We start from the raw sequence: 18,049 nt of genomic DNA, 5'->3' as shown, positions 1-18,049 counted from the left end.
AAAAGAACATGTACTCAATTTTAATTTATGCTATGTGACTTCAGTACTCCCAGTATGAAAGACTGACCATTCATCCATCCATTGTATTATACAACTTACAAATTTTAACACCACTAAAATACAAATAAAGAACCTCAAAGAGTGGAAACTAGCATTTTATTTTAGATGGTTGCAAAGAGGAAGCGGACAGTTTAATCAGCACTGATAAAGTGCATCAATCCACAATGAGAACAGATTAAACCACATCATTAAAGGATACAGAGTTCATCTGTGAAACTTACACAAACAAAGACATGTACTTGAACAACTGTATGACTGAGATGTCACCAGCAAACTCACAGCTACATAGTCCTCACAGCTGGAGGCAGTCTGGCTCTTCTATTTAAATATTACATCTATTGTAACTCTGAAGAAATCTGTGCACATGTGGTGGTCCATGGGTTTCTTTAAAAAATTCATTTGAAGCATCTCCAAAAGGGGGTGAAAAGACTAAGAATGGGCTCAGAGTCAAAATAAGTCCATGGTTTGAGCTCTCAGTCATTCTCAGTAACGCGAAGGCGATGTCCCCTTCAGGTGATCCCAGTTGTTGTAAAGAGCATACAGCCCTGACATGGCTAAACCAACGAGACCTCCTCTGGCAGCTCCTTTGAGTCCAGCTGAACACAATAAATACAGTATGTAATAAATTATTATAACAAATATTACGTTCAATAGATTAAAGTGTTAGATCACCCAAAAATTTAAATTCTGTCAGTAATTACCCACCCTCATGTTGTTACAACCCCATAAGACTTTCGTTCATCTTTGGAACACAAATTAAGATATTGTTGATGAATTCTGAGAGCTGGCTCACTCCTTCAGAGGCTGCTAGGTAATTGCATCTGCCGGCCCAGAAAAGTTAGTAAAGACATTGTTAAAATAGTCCAAGGCTGGGTTTCCCGATAACATTGTCTCTTAGCGCGCTACGAAGACTCTTAAGGTATAACTTAACTAAATATATACCATTTCTAGGCGTGTTCCCCGAACCATACCTTAGGAAGCTGCCTAATGGCTCGTTTCCACTGAGCAGTACAGTACGGTACGGTACAGTACGGTACGGTTCGGGTCTGTTAACCATGATCTGGCTAGCGTTTCCACTGCCAACAGTACCCTTACTTGATAGGCGTGGTGTTTCGATCGACGTCATTTTCGCGCGAAGAAGAACATGGTAAACTACAATGGATGACATATACAGCAGATCTTGTTCTTGCTCCTCGACATGTTTGTCACAAGAAGACAAGCGCCGACATTAGGCTTTTCTCAATATTAAGTACGCAAAGTTTGTACTTGCCATGTGCGACTCCTACATGCACATGGTACAGCGCGTTCTTAAAAGCGTCACTCAGCTCGCTCTGCTACTCATCTCTGTTACTCTGTATGTACATTTTAAGCAACAATAAAACGAAATATGTTATAAAACACTACTCTGCCTCTTTTCGTTTTCATTTAAATAAATTAAACATTATAGGGACACAAATGTGGTTCATGCGCAACGCATATTGATTATTCACTGCACGTTATACGTTATTCTATTTATAACAAAACGAAATTTAAAACGCAACCCTAACGTTACCTCTTTTCGTTTAAATACTAAAAAAAATTACACATTTTACACGCAAAATATGCATTTGTACAAATGTTGCAATAAACATCAGTGATAATCTTGTAATAAGAAAATGACAAGAAACCATATTTCTTTTTGTAAAATTTCAGTTTTATCAATAATAGCCAATATAAAAGTTTAAGTAAAAGGTACAAGAAGCTATACAATAAGAAATAAAGCAAACAATTCAGTCAAATGTCCAAATGCTGCGCTCCAGTCTAACATTACAACAGTAAAGTTAAATACAAATAGCCTATAATATGAAACTAAACTTAGCCCTCAGCCAAAACGATTGACAGGGAACGAATTTTATATTTACGAGACCAAAGATCGCCCGTTAGGTCTACACAAGACGAATTATATCTCATGTTTAACCACTACCGTCGGAGTCATCGGCGAACGTCAGAAGAACTATAGCCGAGGAAAGGCTCATCCAGCCGGGAAACATGAGCGCCGAGCGCCCGCTGATCGCATGGATCTCACAACCGGGGAAAAACAAATCATCTTTATAAATAAACCACAGATTTGAGCTTTAAACAACTACATTCTCGCCTGAAAAACTCTTATAATTACATTTCGTGACACAGTAACAGTAGTATTATAATTAAACTGTATATTAAAAAATGGCGCTTCTTATGTTGTCATTCGCCTCGTAGCACGCGCAAGTGACGATTCTCTGTCAACCAATCAACGTCCTGCAGTGAGTCTAGCTCCACCTTTTAGTACCGTACCACTGTGCTAGGTACCCCAACAGAAGGGTACCCAAAAAGTGGTACGGTACGGCTTTTTGGTACCATTCTCAACTTTTGGCAGTGGAAACGCAAATAAAAGGGTACCGACCCGTACCGTACCGTACCGTACCGCTCGGTGGAAACGCGCCATAAGATATACCTTCTTACGGGCGACGTTACCAGGTGCTGTCCGTGGCGATGGTGCTGAATTGGTTGATATTGATGGCTCGAGAATCAATTATTCTCTCGTTTCACTGCATTATGTGAGAAAGTGCTGTTCTTTATAAAAAACACCTCAGAAATAGTTGAAATTGCATTTATTAGGACTCATGGGATATTATAAAAAAAACAATCCAAACTATAATAGCCTATAATAGTTTAGCCTACATATTTTAAAATTGTATCATATATTGCTGACACAATAACAATTTCAAAAATTGTATGTGCTTTCTTCTCTTTCCCATTTTTGTTCTCTGAGGTGGAGCTGCCATGAAATATTGTTCCTTTAAATAATTTCCAGCATTTCAGTAATAAAAGTGTACATCTTACATATGGTGCTCGGTAGTGATCAAAAAGGATTTAAACAGTGAATTTTGAATCTCTTCTTGTAAACTCAGAGATGTGGATTCAGACGGCAATTAAATTCCCACACGACATGTTTGTCAAAAAACTATTTGGCCAGGGATTTTTACTCGGGTTGGGTGAGAAAAAACACTGACATTATGGATTCGGACGGCAATAAAATCACTTACCCCTGTAAATGTTTAAAATACCGTACGAGCCCAGGAGAAACAATTAGCATCCGAATAGGACTTAACTGACAGTAGCCTAAGCTTTCACTGGCCTTTGAAAGTGCTCTGCGGACGTCGCCGTCTTTTAGAACAACTATTCGCTGTATCGCTGCCATAGTTTGAGCAAACTCCCCACCACAATCATTTCCTTTAAATAGACTATTAAGCCTTAAATGGTTCGCCAGCTGATGTACCTTTGGATAATATAATTAAAAATCTAACAACAATCAGTGTAATGACTACTTTATTCTTTGCATGAAAACACTTGAATTAGCTAACTGAACACTGTCTGGGTGCATTAAAACTTCAGAATTATATTCGTATACACCTGCAACAGTGATAAGGTAAAGCTAAGAGTGGTCTAGACCAACCTTCCGAACGTATGACTTACAGAAGGTATAATACTTAACTAAGAACGTTTCGGGAAACACGTATTAACGATAAGGTACAGCGTAAGGTGTAACTTAAGAACGACGTAGCGTTAAGGTTTCGGGAAACCCAGCCCAAGTGACTACAGTGGCACAACCTTAAGTTTATCAAGCGACGAGAATACTTTTTGTGCACAAAAAACAAACAAAAATAACAACTTTATTCAACTATTCATTTTCTTCCGTGTGGGTCTCTGACATGAGTTCACGAGAGCGCCACGATGCATGCGCGAGAACTGAGAAAACGCTCACGATCATTTGATGGGAAAGTGTGAAAGGTAAGCCATTCATTTTGCGGCATTGGTAAGGCACTTTTACTTTTTCTCTTGGTTTCTCACGATTCGAACATCCAGGAAATGCACACTTTAGAACCATTTTAAACACTACATCGAGACCCATCTGCGTAATCTTCTCAGTTCTCGCGCATGCGTCATGGCGCTCTCGTGAACTCACGTCAGAGCCCCACATGGAAGAAAATGGTTAGTTGAATAAAGTCGTTATTTTTGGGGGGTTTTGCGCACAAAAAGTTTTCTCGTCGCTTGATAAACTTAAGGTTGAGCCACTGTAGTCACTTGGACTATTTTAACGATGTCTTTACTAACTTTTCTGGGCCGGCAGATGCAATTACCTAGAAGCCTATGAAGGAGTGAGCCAGCTCTCAGATTTCATCACAAATATCTTAATTTGTGTTCCGAAGATGAACAAAAGTCTTACGGGGTTGGAACAACATGAGGGTGAGTAATAACTGACAGAATTTTCATTTTTGGGTGAACTAACTCTTTAAATCTGTGATTGCCACAACATTGAGCACTGAAGTCAATGTGGCTTTTCCTCACCTGTGGATTTAAAAAGCATCCCTGTTAACGTTCCAGCTGCCACTGTGTTGATGTCATCCTCTGCACCTCTGGCCTTCTCAATGGCCACACCAAACACACTATACAAAAGAGCTGTAGAGAAACAAAACAAAATGCGTTTTCATATATCACATTTTGCCAAGTGATATTATTACAGCAAATAGCAAATACCAATTTAAAGTCCTTGTGAAAAAGCATCTTTCGTGTTAGTTGAATGTAAACTTAAGGTTGCAGTCAGTCACAATGATGTCTAATGTTTGTCTAAATGATGAATTTTTGCTACTGTAAGAGCTATGATATGATAGTACTAATTAACTATGAGTCAAGTAATCTATCTTTTACTGCTGAAATAATTGTAGAAATCAGGTCCTATGTATATGTATTGTATATACTGTGTGTATATGTGTGTGGGAGTGCATGAGTGTGTGTGTGGGTGGGGGGTTTGTGGTGTTTAGACATGCCAATGTTTTTAAACATTGTTAAGGTGTGTGGTGTTGTGAAAAACTGGTGTAAAACTGTCTGAAGAGAAGCATGTTAGTTTGACTCCAGGAAGAATAGCTGTACTTGTTACAGCTAATGGAGATAAAAATAAATACAAATACAAATACAAATATATCATATAGCTATACGTTTTTACTGATCGGATAGCTATATGATGGTAAAACATGACGGATGATTTCCCTTCGCAAGATGAATATAAAGCCGATCTTCAATTCCTGCACTATATTCAAATTTAATGGAGTTCACATCAACGAAAGCAACAGATGTGATCATTTTATTTATCAAGAGCTAATTTTAAGATCAAATACCACAATAGGAAATGTTTTGTGGATAGAGACAATATTTTGTAAAGTTTTCAGAGTTTTAGTGTCAGTACTACATTGAACTACTATATAATATTGAATAGAATGTATAATAATGCAATGGGGGAATATCTGTGGGTCCTGATAATGCCAAATGTGCTCTCAGCCATTTATTTTTTTTACATTTTGTTAGGAGTAAAAATGACATTTGTGGTTTCAACAACCATATGAATTTACACTTGTCCAGTTTCATTTGGAATGCCCTCCTGAAGTGGTTTGAGTGATCGGATTTAAATCCGTCTTGAAATCGTTTCAGAGGGCATTTCGATCGGATAGTTATCCAATCAGAAAACAAAAACATATGAAGTAACCAGGTGTAAAAAGCCCCTTTAACTAATGACAAAAACAGGTTGTGATATTCTTTTACACAAGCTGTTTGAATTCAATGCATTTCTTACCCACAGATCCTAGTGTGTTGGCCCATGATGCCCCTTGTCGTGTGACCATGTTCAAAATCCTGAAAAAAACATTACAAAAGTCAATATTACAATATAATTATATGGGTAATAAACTATAGATAAACAGTTTAAGTAAATGTTGAATACATTTTTTTTTTTTTTTTAGAAACAACAAAACTGAAAATGAAGTTTTCATTGAACCAAAAAAAGTCTTGGTAATTCAATTTTGTTAAAGGAACACTATGTAGCTTTTCAACCTTCATAAGGTACATTGACTTACAATAGGTTGAATGACACGTCTGCCATAGCCTGACAGGGTCTGTATCGCTTTTACTGGCACTACGTAACTTCGGCGTTCGGGTAGTAACCCGGCACAAAAAGAACTACAAAATTCGACTGCTTTACGGCATACGTCACTTCCCCCACCACTTCCTCAAATTTGGACGTGAGCGTTTATATACTGTCTATAGACGTGAGAGCGTTATATACTGTCTATATCGTTTTTACCTCTTATACACAGCCACGTCCAAGTGATCTGAGGGCGCGCGCGCATCCTGTTGTGTGACGTGTACGCAGACTGGTGCATAGACATATACACTAGATGTCACCTTAAAGACATTCGTTCCAACGAACTGCCGTAGACATCTAGTGTATATATCTATGCACCAGTCTGCGTGCACGTCACACAACAGGATGCGCGCGCGCCCTCAGATCACTTGGACGTGGCTGTGTATAAGAGGTAAAAACGATATAAATAATGTTCGTTTTCTCACACAAACCGCTCTTTCGTGTCTTAGGCCATCAATGTGTACTTACGATGGGGAATTGTTTAATTTGGACGATGGGGAATTGTTTTAAATTGGACTCTGTCTATGCTCTTTGAGACAGTGACCATCGACCTGCATTATATGACTGACAGACAAGAACGGTTTGACCTAAAAATATCAAAATTGAAACTACTGCGGAAAAAAAGACACCTACATCTTGGATGCCCTTGAGGTAAGCTAAAACATACCAAAATTTAATTTCAAAGTGAACTATCCCTTTAAATCATTTCCAATCAAAGTATTTACAAAAGAACAGACACTTACTGTACGTTTCTGGGTTTGGACCATGGCATGTCTCTAGTTTCCATAAGGCCCATTCGAAGACCATTAAGTGTCCCAAAAGCAGCACCTTCAAAAGTAATGAGCAAAAGTTAAAAAGAGTGCAGATTAAAGACATGATAAGATTGATCAAAGACTGTGAAGAGACAGGCCTCACCTGTTATACAGCATCCCCCGATGGTGAAGAAGGCCAGCTCAAAGCGGCCACGTGTTTTATTTGCCCCAGTTGGCAAGATGAACTCATCTGTGTCCTAACAGAGCAAGACAAGCACCATAAAAGCATCTTAATTGTAATGTTTTATTCCAATATCATAAACAAGGGAACACAATACAACCACACTAGTATACATTAGGGTATGGGTCAACTAACAGATTTAAGGCAGATTTTAATAGAAAGTTAAAACTAAATTCTCAGGAAATCACGTCAGGTCTTACAATAATTAGGCTATATGCAATTTATCAATCAACTTCTGTTGGCCAAAACAATGTTCTGATCGTTTTGTATGCTACAATATTGTCCATTGCTGTGTAATGAATTGATTTAGGTTGAATAACTGATTTGCTTCTTTCTTTCTTTTTTACCATTAAAGGGATACTCCACCGAAAAATGAAAATTCTTCAATTTTCGGTGGAGTATCCCTTTAAATAACAACCTTCAATGACAAGTTTCCAATTTGACCCCTTAATTCAGTACATTAAAACTTGAGCTAGACTTCGTAAATTCAGAACACACATCATGTCTACCACGCAAACCTTTAAATAGACCTGAAATGTACCTGTGGTCTCATAGAAACTCACCTGTACAAGGTAACGAGGGTCAACATTGAGGTACGGCGAGAGAGGGCTCATACCAGTCACTGAGAATGACAGATAACAAATGTATACATTATCATAAATATATAGATTCTCGTAGCAACTCGCTTGACCTTAAAGTGAATCGGACTGTTAAAAAGAGTAAGCTTAGACACTTATCACGTTAACTTACATGGTACTCCTGCGAGCTCAGTATTAGAATACTCAGGGGTTCCTCCACCGAAAAGACTCCCGATTCCCCCTTTATATCCTCCTGATTCCGGCGTGTTATTATCCATTTCTTTAGAGATGTTACAGAGATACCCGTCTCGATGATTCTTGCTTCTTCCTTGCCGACCCGGTAAAACTGATGAACGCTAGGGACACTAAACGATTTTCTTTACCGACAGGGTTGTGTTGTATATCATCTGTCGAAAATCCCACATAGATGTCACTGTGCAAAATTGTTGTCAAGTGTTGATGTTGGATAATTAGAGAGTTTTCAGTCTTTGGCCGTGAGTATCTGCATCTCTGACCTCCACATGCTGCTCTGTCGTAAAGTGGAAGGACACTGCTGACGTAACACTGCCGTAAAATTACTCGTGTGATCGCTCCATAGACTGTAATAAAAGCTTTAAGATTTCAACAAAACAGTAATATATGTAGGTATAACATTAACATTAAATATATATTAGTTTGGTAAAGTACCGTATGCAATATAAACATGGAAAGTATGCGTAACACAAAGTATTTGTGTTTAAGAGTCTTGAAAAGACCTGTCATTGAATTTACCAGTTGATTGCACGACATTTTGCGACATTTTGTTTTGTTGCGCAAGGGTGATTTTTGTTTTTCATTTCAGAACAAGTAAGATTCTACAATTAAAAATAAACTGAAGTAACATTCATGACAATGACAAAAAAAAATTTGTTTTAAATGGTTAAAAAAAAAATAGGGAAGAAAAATGAAAGTAACTGTAGCTGTCAGATAAATGCTCTGCTGGGTTGTTTCAACTCATGTTTGGGTCAAATATGGACAAACCCAACCGTTGGGTTTAAACATTTAGGCCTGGTTTCACAGACAATGCTTAGATTAAGCCAGGATTAGGCCTTAGTTTGATCAGGGCATTTAGTGGTTTTATAAACGTGCCTTAAAAAAAATAAAATAAAAACCTTACTGTTGTGCTGCTCAATGGCACTGACATAAGCCTATTTATTATAAGCTAAATCAGAGCAAGTTGTTTCAGTTAAAACAGCTCAAACATGCATTTTAGTCTGGGACTATCTTAAGCGTCTGTGAAACATGGTTGGGTTTTTCCATTTTTGACCCAAATATGAAATAACCCATCAGTTTATATATATATATATATATTTGTTTTTTGTTGTTGTTTTTTTTGTTGCTGAAAACAACTGAAGATTGATGGGAAAAAAATGCATTGAGTGCTATGATATCCTGTTCATTAATTACAGCTACTTTTGTATTTGATGTTGATTTTATAGGTAACAGCCATAATTGTTCAGATTGATAGTTTATTTTATTTTAAATTATTCATTTACAAATATTTGACACATAAATAGACTGTGTGTTTGATATGCTTGGAGAAAAATCTCTGAAACCAGTGATGATGCTTTCCCACTAGATGGCAGACAAGGACAAATTTCAAAAGGCGTCTGACGGAGTTACATTACCTTTTTTTTTTTCTTCAACAGTTGGATAGTTTTTTTTTTCTTCTTCCTTTCAGTTGATTTGTTAGTTTGTGTGGGGGGAAAGATCTACCTCACACCGAATCATGTGCCACAATAAAGCATGTCCCTTAATGCATGCTTGAAAGCACAAATGGTTGTTTAGCACCATAAAGGTTGTCTTCTGATCCTCCTAGCCTGATGAGATTTAAGAGGAATTCACAGAGTGGGAGGATGCTGAAGCAGAATTCTATCACCATTGCTAATTTTTTTCCTGTCTCTTTCTTTTCCACCCCTTGAGGTGGAGCAATAACGTTTGCCATTGTTGTCATTCTGTGAGCTCAGACTTCCTGGCATCCACACTAAATTACCCAGGGCTTTCTGTGGGAGCAGAAATGGCTCACTGTTCCCCAACAAAAAGACCATTCACAGTCAGTGGAAGGCCTCCTATAGACAGCCCACAGTGCTGAAGAGAACCAGAGGCATTCGAATAGAGACAGGCACCCCGAGGAACTGGCCGCACTGGGAAATGACAGTGATGTCATCATGAATGCATCTCACAGATTATCTTTTTATCACGCTTGTGTTTTATCATCACACTTTGTTGTCGGCCTCTTATATTGAGACTTTTTGTGCCTAAACTCAAACGTAACAAATGTTGAGTAGCCTGCACACAAAAAACTCCACAAGGACCCCAAAGGGGGTGTGTTTCCATGGAGATATGAAAGCTGCGTACCAGAGCCTCTGTTCCTTAAACTAGTTCTGAGGAGATGAGAGGGGAGGATAAGAGGGGGTGGGGGTTCAAAGGGGTCCTCTGAAACCTTTCAGATGAAGACATAAAAGCATCACACTTTTTTTCTCGTCTCTAAAGTGTAAACAAGCATGGCACATACTGTTGCTGTCTGAGATTCATACAACAGATTTAGTTAGTTCTGAATTTCCATTAGCCATTACTCCAGTCATCGGTGTCACAGTGTCAGTGTCACAGTGTCTTCAGAAATCGTTCTAGTATGCTGATTTGCTCAATTATTATTGGTGCTCAATTGTTAATAATGGTTCTTATTATTATCAATGTTGAAAACCGTTTTTGATGCTTAATATTTATGTGGAAACCATGATAAATGTTTTGATTAATAGAAAGTTTAATGAACAACATTTCTGTGAAATAGAACTCTTTTGTAACATTATAAATGTAAATGTAATATGTAATTGCTGAATAAAAGTATTCATTTCTACTACTTAACCGAAACTTTTAAATATCAGTTTCCACAATTTTATTAACCCTCTGGGATTGCTCACGTGTCAGTCAAAAATGACTGCATTTTTTTTATTTTATTTTTTTATGAAATGACTGTACTATAAGCTATTTTAGTTTGATAATATTGTTTATTTTATGTTTTATTTTTAGGGGATTTTATGGTACTAACTTATTTTTATGCAGCAGTTATAATCCATTTATTTACTTATTGTGCATGGACCTGAAAATGAAATTTCCAACTAAAATGTTCATAAATCTTTCATGCATTGGAGCACAGACTTAAATTTGGCAGATTATTGCTGAGGTGAAAAAAGTTATAACATTTTACATTTATTGTTATGAAAAATGCACAAAAATACCATTCAATTGTATATGAAATATATATAAATATATTTTCCAAAGCACGTTTTCCCTTAAAACTGTGAAAAAAATACAAGCCATAAATCTTCCAAATTTGAGGTTGATATCCCCAAAAATGTGCTTTTCCAGTAATATTTTGTTTAGCCGCAGTACCAAACTCTTCCACTAGATGAAATTTGTCTCCCATTCATTTCCAATGCGGTCATTTTGACCAACAATACAAGTGTGATTATTTTTTTCAGGAGCATTTAACCTTTTCGAATCATGTCCATGACATTTTGGTGTGTTCACACAGTGAACAAAGTGGCAAAACCTTTACCAAGTAAAAAAATAAAATAAATCAAAACGTAAAAAAAAAATTCTTTCAAAAACATCATTTAAAAAAAATTTTTTCAAACTTTATATGTAAACATATTAAGTATAATGTGTTATGTTATATATATATATATATATATATGTATGTATATACGGGGTGGGATTCGGAACGAACAACTCAAGAGTTAAACTGAATCACCTGTTTTAAAGTCTCTGGAAACTTGAAATCCACCCAAACTCAACAGTTCCCCCTTAATGTGGATTTGTTTCGTTAAAGCCCAGCTGACACTTGCAATAGATTTACATCAGCCGTAGAATATCCCAAATACGAATTAAAATCCAAGAGCCATAGTTGTCCCTTGGCATAGCTCTTGTCATTTCAAGCTCCCCGTTATTCTCTGGCAGTGCTTTAGGACTTTGGCTTGGCTGCGAATGTTCTCCACTGTGGCCTGCCAAGTTCTGCTGTCCTCTCCCACCAGTCTGGACAACGTCCAGCCTTGTGGAGCCAGAGTGGGGGGCCAGGACTGAGCCAGACCCCAAGCCCCATCCCATGAGAGCAGACAGGAAGGGTGGGGGGACCCCACAGAACGAGAGGAAGAGGAACGGGGACACCAATAGAAGACAGTGAAGCAACCTACAAGTTCAAACACACAATGTGTGTGTCTAAAGTACATGTAAACTCAGTTCCCGTACATCTTTTCTTGGAAAACCCATTGGATGGAAGCGAAGTGTAGCTGCGCCCTACTGTGCAACTCCGCTGTGGCGTAACATCTGTTGTGTCATCCTGTTTAATTTGCTGCGTCCTTTATATGCACCCCACCATCAACACCTCCTATATTTCTCAGATCTTTTGCTATGAATAGAAACAATTACACAAGCTAGGTAAACAGCGATGACTTCCTCTCTTACATAAACACTGATGGAAGTGTCTTTGGAAACGGATCTTTAATAGAGCAGAAGGAAGTGTTCCTTGAGATTTGTTCTGGCTGAGCCCGTTGGGAGGACATTCCCCACCCTCTCCATATCCTCATGCTGGACATGTCTTTGTGGTCGTCATTGTTTAAGATCAAGTGCAGTTTGTTTCCTAGAAGACCCACACATATGCTGACACCCCCCTTGGTTCAACAAAACTGAGGGAAGCTGATGAAATCCTGATTCTTCAAGCGATGCAAGACATCATTCAAAGCTAAATGGGAGGGGTGTGAGTCGAAAGCTGATAAACAATGACAAAATTAATAATAATAAAAAGAACATGATATTTATGAAACATCATTTAGAAGTTCATTTTTGAGTGGTGTGAGACTAAATGAATCTGTCCAATACAATATTCAAAGATCACCTAATGACCTTATAAATTATTACATCTATTACAACTAAACTATTAAAACTGAGTGTCAATGTGTACATTCATTAATTGTGAATCCAGAGGTTTTAAGAACTTTTTCAATAAAAACAATAGGTATTTGTTACATATTGACTGGTTTTGTTTTTTTAATTAAGTTTTAATATATTAATAAATAATGAATTTATATAATGTTAAGTAATTCTTCAGCCCCCATTGAAGTTTGCTGAGAACCACTGGTCTACAGGTGTTTGAAAGGTTGCAAAGGTTTTATTTTTATTTATTTTTTTAAATGCTGGTATACACCACATCAATCATACTCATAACATAGTTATATTGTCAAACAGCATTAAACAGCATAAAATATTTGTATATTTAATGTTACGCTTCTTCGTATACCTGCAGTTTTAAGAGTGCACATCTTGACAATGCCCCCTGTTGCCTAATTTTGTTTAAATAACATAAAAATCGCTAATAAAACGAACAACATTTTCAACCATACCAGCTTCTTCAGCAGAAATCAGGCTAAAAACGGCATAATCTTGGTCTATAATGTGCAACTGCGGTAGGAATAATATTTTTTTTAAACAACCAACGTAGTCCAGTATCTGACAGATATTTCTGGGAAGGAGAGTGGACGTTTTAGGGAGGGTGTGTGGTTGAAGCTAGCAAAATGGAAATCACACCACCTTCTACGGAAAGCCTTTCTTTACAGCCGCCATATTGAGTTGCATTGCGACATCCCTATTCATTTTATCTATAAGGAATCTGTCGCCTCTTCCTTAAAACTGACTGTGGGTTTGGCCTGCCATCGGCATCCAATAAGATCGGTAGATTGACAAGGAAGGAAGGAAGGAGGGAAGTAAAGGGTTCTATTTTCGTTTGGTTAGTTGGGACAGAGAGTTCTGAGTTTGTTTGTGGGCATAAAGGTTGTAAAGGTCATCACAGCCTCTGAGGGGGAAGTCAGAGTGCGAGTCAAGAGGATACTGTGTCTCTCATAGGCTCTATACAGGGACTCACCCAGTTCATCTTTCCTCTTTGGCCCTCAGCAAAACTGTTATTCATTCCACTCATCTTCTGCATCACGCTCCATTACTTTAGATAGCCTATATGTGTTTTGATAAGGTAAGCAGCGCTGTAAAGTTAAGGAGGTAGGAGGGGGCATCAGACCTCAGAAGTTTTAATTGCAGGTTAGAGATGGAGCGAGGATGAGAGGGAAAAAAGGAAAGAGGGAATGATTACCTAACATAGCAGCTAGTAATTTAAGAAAGGCATGAACCATTTAACACAAAACGTGTGTTGTTTAATGAACACTTTGCCTTCTGCGGGAGCGAATTAATTGCACTCTCTCCTTTTCCATCCATTTCATTTTCTCCCTCTCAGTGCACGTCCATTTTTTGTGCTATAAAAGTTAGAGTGTAGAACTAAAATGAAATCCTTTCATTAGGCCTATTTACTCACCTTCATGCGTCATCCCAAATATGCTGCTTTCAACAAAAGCAAAAACATTTTCATACAACATCTCACTGGCCACAATTGTAAGCCACCAAAACACTTAAAAGGTAGGCTAGCGAACAGACCAACATTTATTTAACTTTTTTGTTCTCCTGGCTTCTAAAGGTGCGGTCATTACCGTTGTTCGTAGATTTTTCGCAGGCGAAATCTAGAAATTCCAATCCAAGCGATCAGGAATTTCGCGCGAGCGCCAAAGAGTTCCTCTCTCCGATATCGCCAATGTGTTTAAGTTGGTCACCCCAAATCTCCGATTTGAACAACAGAAAGCTTTGTCTTTTGGTCAGTTTCTCTCATAAAAAGCTTTAGAAAACATTTAATAGCCTATACAGTCCACCATTTGTGAACCTTTTTGAGTGTTGTTATTGGCCAGAGGCTAATAGCTCGATGAACTGTGGTCGTTAGAAAATTAGCATAATTTAAAAATAATTTTCCAAGGAAAAATAAGAGCATTTGAGTTCAGAATAAAATGAGCACAAATAAATACTATTATATTGTTAATTTTTCAGTAGCCTATTCTTTTAAAACAATCTTTGTTGTCACAGACCGTGACAGTCACAGATTAAGCTCTGTTGCTATTCTTTTGGATATGACTAGGTTTGTTTAATTGTTGGCGACTTTGCTATTATAGCTATTATTTACAGCTATTTAAACTGAAAAGGGAACAAAAGCTAGTAACTAGGACAGTGATGAGGTCTTGTGGGAACTAAAAGTGTCTGATTAGCCTTATCAGCTAAACACAGACCATTACACACAACAGCAGCTCATTAAAACAATGTGTGAACATTTGGAAAATTGAAAAACAGTTTTTAGAAGGTTATTCAGATTTTCTTCTCGACTCAAATTCCTCTCAACACTGAACCATTGACGAATAGAAAGTGTTATTCTCTGAGGAGGATATTCACTTTTCAAATGAGGAAGTGATTTGAAACTTACATTTTATAAGCCTGATGTTTGTTACTATAGTTAGACAGTGCTGTGATGAGCATAGCTGAAAAAATATTCCAGTTAGTGGGTGTTATTGGACTGACCTCCAGTTATTTTACAAAAGATGATGTTAGCTTATTTTGTTTGTTTTTTACACATTTCAGAGAATCTGGAAAGTTTTGCTTGCATTGTATGGTTTCAATGGACTCCTTTGAAAGACAATTACCGGTGTAATCTATCTGTGGATACTCTTTTCTTGGTGACTCTTATGACTTTCCAAAACAGCTCAACAGATGGCTACAATACAAAAACAAGCACACATAATGGAGTGTTGAGAAAGAAAGAATAATGAAACTGTGTGAAAAAGAGGTGGGTGTTCTTCCAACTCAAGCAACCGTATCATTTATATAGATTTTACTTCTTCCTTTTTTTTCTGCCCCATAATCATCCTGTCACTTTCCTGTTAAATGCAGCTTTGTTCAGGATGATCAATTAAACAGTAAAGAGAAGTTTGGACCCAGATCTTCTCCATTATCTACAGCAGACCTGAATCAGATTAGTAGGCAAAGTGTTCTGGCACATGTAAAAAGCACAAGAGAAAGAGCGACCAAGTTAGTTTCTTTTTTAAAACTATGATTTTAATATTCCGCTGTTGCTTCTCATTACAGAGTTTAGTCCAGCATATTTCAGTCAGTAACACACTCTTTTGCTTAATTTCACACAAATCCTTTTATAAAGATTCAAAGCAGACAAAAGAAATTATTGACAGAGTTAATGTAAAGAAATCATCAAATGTTAGTACAATCGGCAAGAAAAGATTAATCAAATTATATAACTAGAAATGGTTAATAGCTTACAATTTACATAAGAAGGCACAGAGGCAAAGCAACAATGACAAACCAAACGCCCCAGCAAATAATAACCACTTTAAAACTTGCTCAGAGTGAGGCTGGAACCAAATAATATTGTTCATTGAATGGGGGGTTTCCATTTTCCACCACCTATGGAATTATATCATCATGGAAAAAATACGTCTCTCATATCATTTTTGTAATAAGGCATACTGTTCATATCTGGAAATGTGATTTAATGTTATTTCTCACATACAAAATATGATAGAAAAATACATTATAAAATGTTACAATGGTTATAAATAGGACTGTATATTTTCCAATGCAGGGAGCTGCTTGGGTTTGCAAAAAAAGAAAAGAAAAAAAAAAGACAATAATAATATGCTTGAATGGCGAGTTGCAGTTCATTGGCATATACAATACACAAACACTCACTCACACAATCATCAGTAAACATGCTCACACATGTCGACACGGTCTATAATAATACTGCATGGAAGGCAAACACTAAACCAAAAAACACACATTAACAAACAACTCCAGTTCCTGGTCGTAAAAACAAATTCCATCCGTTAAATATATTTGCAGGATTTTTCCTTTAGCAATATCCCGATTAATAGTAATAAAAAAAAATGACATGCAACTTGATCACAAACGCAAACGTCTAAAAAGTATTGCATTTGCTCTGCATAAATACAACCAATATAAAAAAAAAAAGAAAAGAAAAAAAGAGATGTATCTTCTCAAAATCCAGTTATGATAACCAAATAACAAAATGTAATCATAATTTGTTAATAGGCTTTTAGTTTCTGAAATGGTACTGGAAGACCAACTGAAGGACATTTATTCGGTAATTTTAATAAAAACTGAAAATCATTTGCATAGGAAGGAAATGTGACATGTCTGCACACAACTTCTAGTACACTTCAATTCTATAAAAAAAGGAATAAAAATGAGTTCTGTACTAATCAACCCCAAACCTTTATCAATTTCAACCTGCTGAATTGAAAAAAAAAATGCTCCTTGAGATATAAGCTGAGAGAAAAATACAGAATCGAAGTAATAGTTTAGAAGTTTCATATTGATGTGCTTCATTGCTGTATAACAGATGTAGTGATGGCTCTATAAACATACACATATATTTTCACAAACAATCAAATTGCGAGCGTAAAGAGCTCAAGAAGTACCTAATGTAGTGGACAGGGTAAAACTCGATTAATCATTACTTGTAAAGAAAAATATTAAACGCACATAAAAACACTCGTTTTTGAGCGTAACGCCTGCAACATTGTTCTGTACACCTCTTGATTTCATGATCACGATAAAGAGGAATTGAACAGAAATACCTGATATGTTGGCATGTAACACACTGATGGACATTCATACTTGTTCGTAATTGATGATAGTGTAAAATAAGGCACTTGTTTGTTTGTTTTTATTTAAAAAAGACACCGTTTTGGTCTCTAAATATTTGTCATAAGGAAATAAGCATTGTTTGTTCATCACATTTAGACAATACTGTTTGTTTTTTTAATACAAAAAAGGATCACCTGTGAAAAATATATAATCATTTCCTGTGCAGCACCCTCGTATCAAAAAGATATTAATTGATGTTGTGTTTGTACACTTCCTCATGTCACTGAATGCTTTTCGACAGCTCTCTGAAGAAAACGCTGGTAGGCAAGCATGGCTTTTACATCCCTTATGGACATTTGGACCTCTAAGTCAGTTTTAAAGTAAACTGCAGGGGTTTTCTTTTAACTAATTCAGGATGGTATGAGAACTGCAGTGCACAAACTTAGAGTGTTAAACATTATGCTCATTTTTAGAAACAAATAAAGATGTGTTTATTTAGTGTGTGCATGTGAAAGGCTAACATTAGGATTTTAGATGTCGCCCAGACAGTGTTATTGCTTTATGACACTTCAGTGCAGGCTGGGAAGCCCAGGTCACCTGACCAAGGAGGTCCTCAGTTTGAGAAGGGGAGTGATTCGGTTCTGCGGGTGGTGGCGTGGGGCCATCACGGCTTCTCGGCTGTGTTAAGCGAATTAAAGCTGCTTCTGGGCTCACCAGCAGGCTGCCAAAACATAGAAGCGAAGGACGAGAGCCAGAGAACTGGTCAGCAGGCAGGCAATGGTCAGGTCATCATTGGGTGAAGAGTTCAGAGGGTCATTGGTTAGTTGCCGGTGGCGGCTGG

The 18,049-nt window shown here is 37.2% G+C and overlaps 2 protein-coding genes and 1 long non-coding RNA gene across 7 annotated transcripts in view; 1 reads left to right on the top strand and 2 right to left on the bottom strand.

Annotated features, from left to right (window-relative positions):
- Window positions 1-1,463, top strand: part of LOC309485064 — a 153,003-nt gene extending 151,540 nt beyond the window's left edge. Inside the window, exon 2 of the long non-coding RNA XR_014201040.1 lies at window positions 1,041-1,463. This is a non-coding gene — a long non-coding RNA (uncharacterized lncRNA). The remainder of the gene's footprint in view (window positions 1-1,040) is intronic.
- On the bottom strand, window positions 140-8,183 carry timm23a (translocase of inner mitochondrial membrane 23 homolog a (yeast)). Its single transcript, XM_082151663.1, has 7 exons — window positions 7,799-8,183; window positions 7,612-7,670; window positions 6,971-7,064; window positions 6,799-6,883; window positions 5,708-5,766; window positions 4,429-4,539; window positions 140-656 (listed from the first exon to the last, which is right to left on the bottom strand). The coding sequence occupies exons 1-7, from the start codon at window positions 7,902-7,904 to the stop codon at window positions 544-546; spliced, it is 627 nt and encodes a 208-aa protein (XP_082007789.1). The 5' UTR covers window positions 7,905-8,183; the 3' UTR covers window positions 140-543.
- Window positions 8,184-16,067: 7,884 nt separating this feature from the next.
- The window catches only part of qki2 (QKI, KH domain containing, RNA binding 2), a 36,867-nt gene continuing 34,885 nt past the window's right edge, over window positions 16,068-18,049 (bottom strand). For 3 of the 5 annotated variants that reach the window (XR_014201029.1, XM_082151657.1, XM_082151656.1), the window contains exon 8: window positions 16,068-18,045. Coding sequence is in view for 3 of the 5 variants with exons in the window: in XM_082151657.1 (XP_082007783.1) it covers window positions 18,029-18,045 (17 nt within the window). In the remaining 2 variants the exon portion in view is untranslated. The remainder of the gene's footprint in view (window positions 18,046-18,049) is intronic. The other 2 variants (XR_014201030.1, XM_082151658.1) reach the window with 1 other exon arrangement.

The sequence above is a fragment of the Leuciscus leuciscus genome, assembly GCF_965113295.1.
Source record: "Leuciscus leuciscus genome assembly, chromosome: 21".
NCBI classification, from domain to species: Eukaryota; Metazoa; Chordata; class Actinopteri; order Cypriniformes; family Leuciscidae; genus Leuciscus; species Leuciscus leuciscus.
Note: the sequence above shows the minus strand (reverse complement) of the source record. Positions and strands in the feature narration are given on the sequence as shown.

Excerpts from the sequence above, each read along its gene's own strand:
- timm23a (XM_082151663.1), bottom strand. The coding sequence starts at position 7,904 with ATGGATAATAACACGCCGGAATCAGGAGGATATAAAGGGGGAATCGGG. Across the intron at positions 7,671-7,798 it reads TGAGCTCGCAGGAGTACCAT|TGACTGGTATGAGCCCTCTC; the intron begins GTAAGTTAACGT and ends TGTCATTCTCAG. Across the intron at positions 657-4,428 it reads GATGCTTTTTAAATCCACAG|CTGGACTCAAAGGAGCTGCC; the intron begins GTGAGGAAAAGC and ends TATTGTGTTCAG.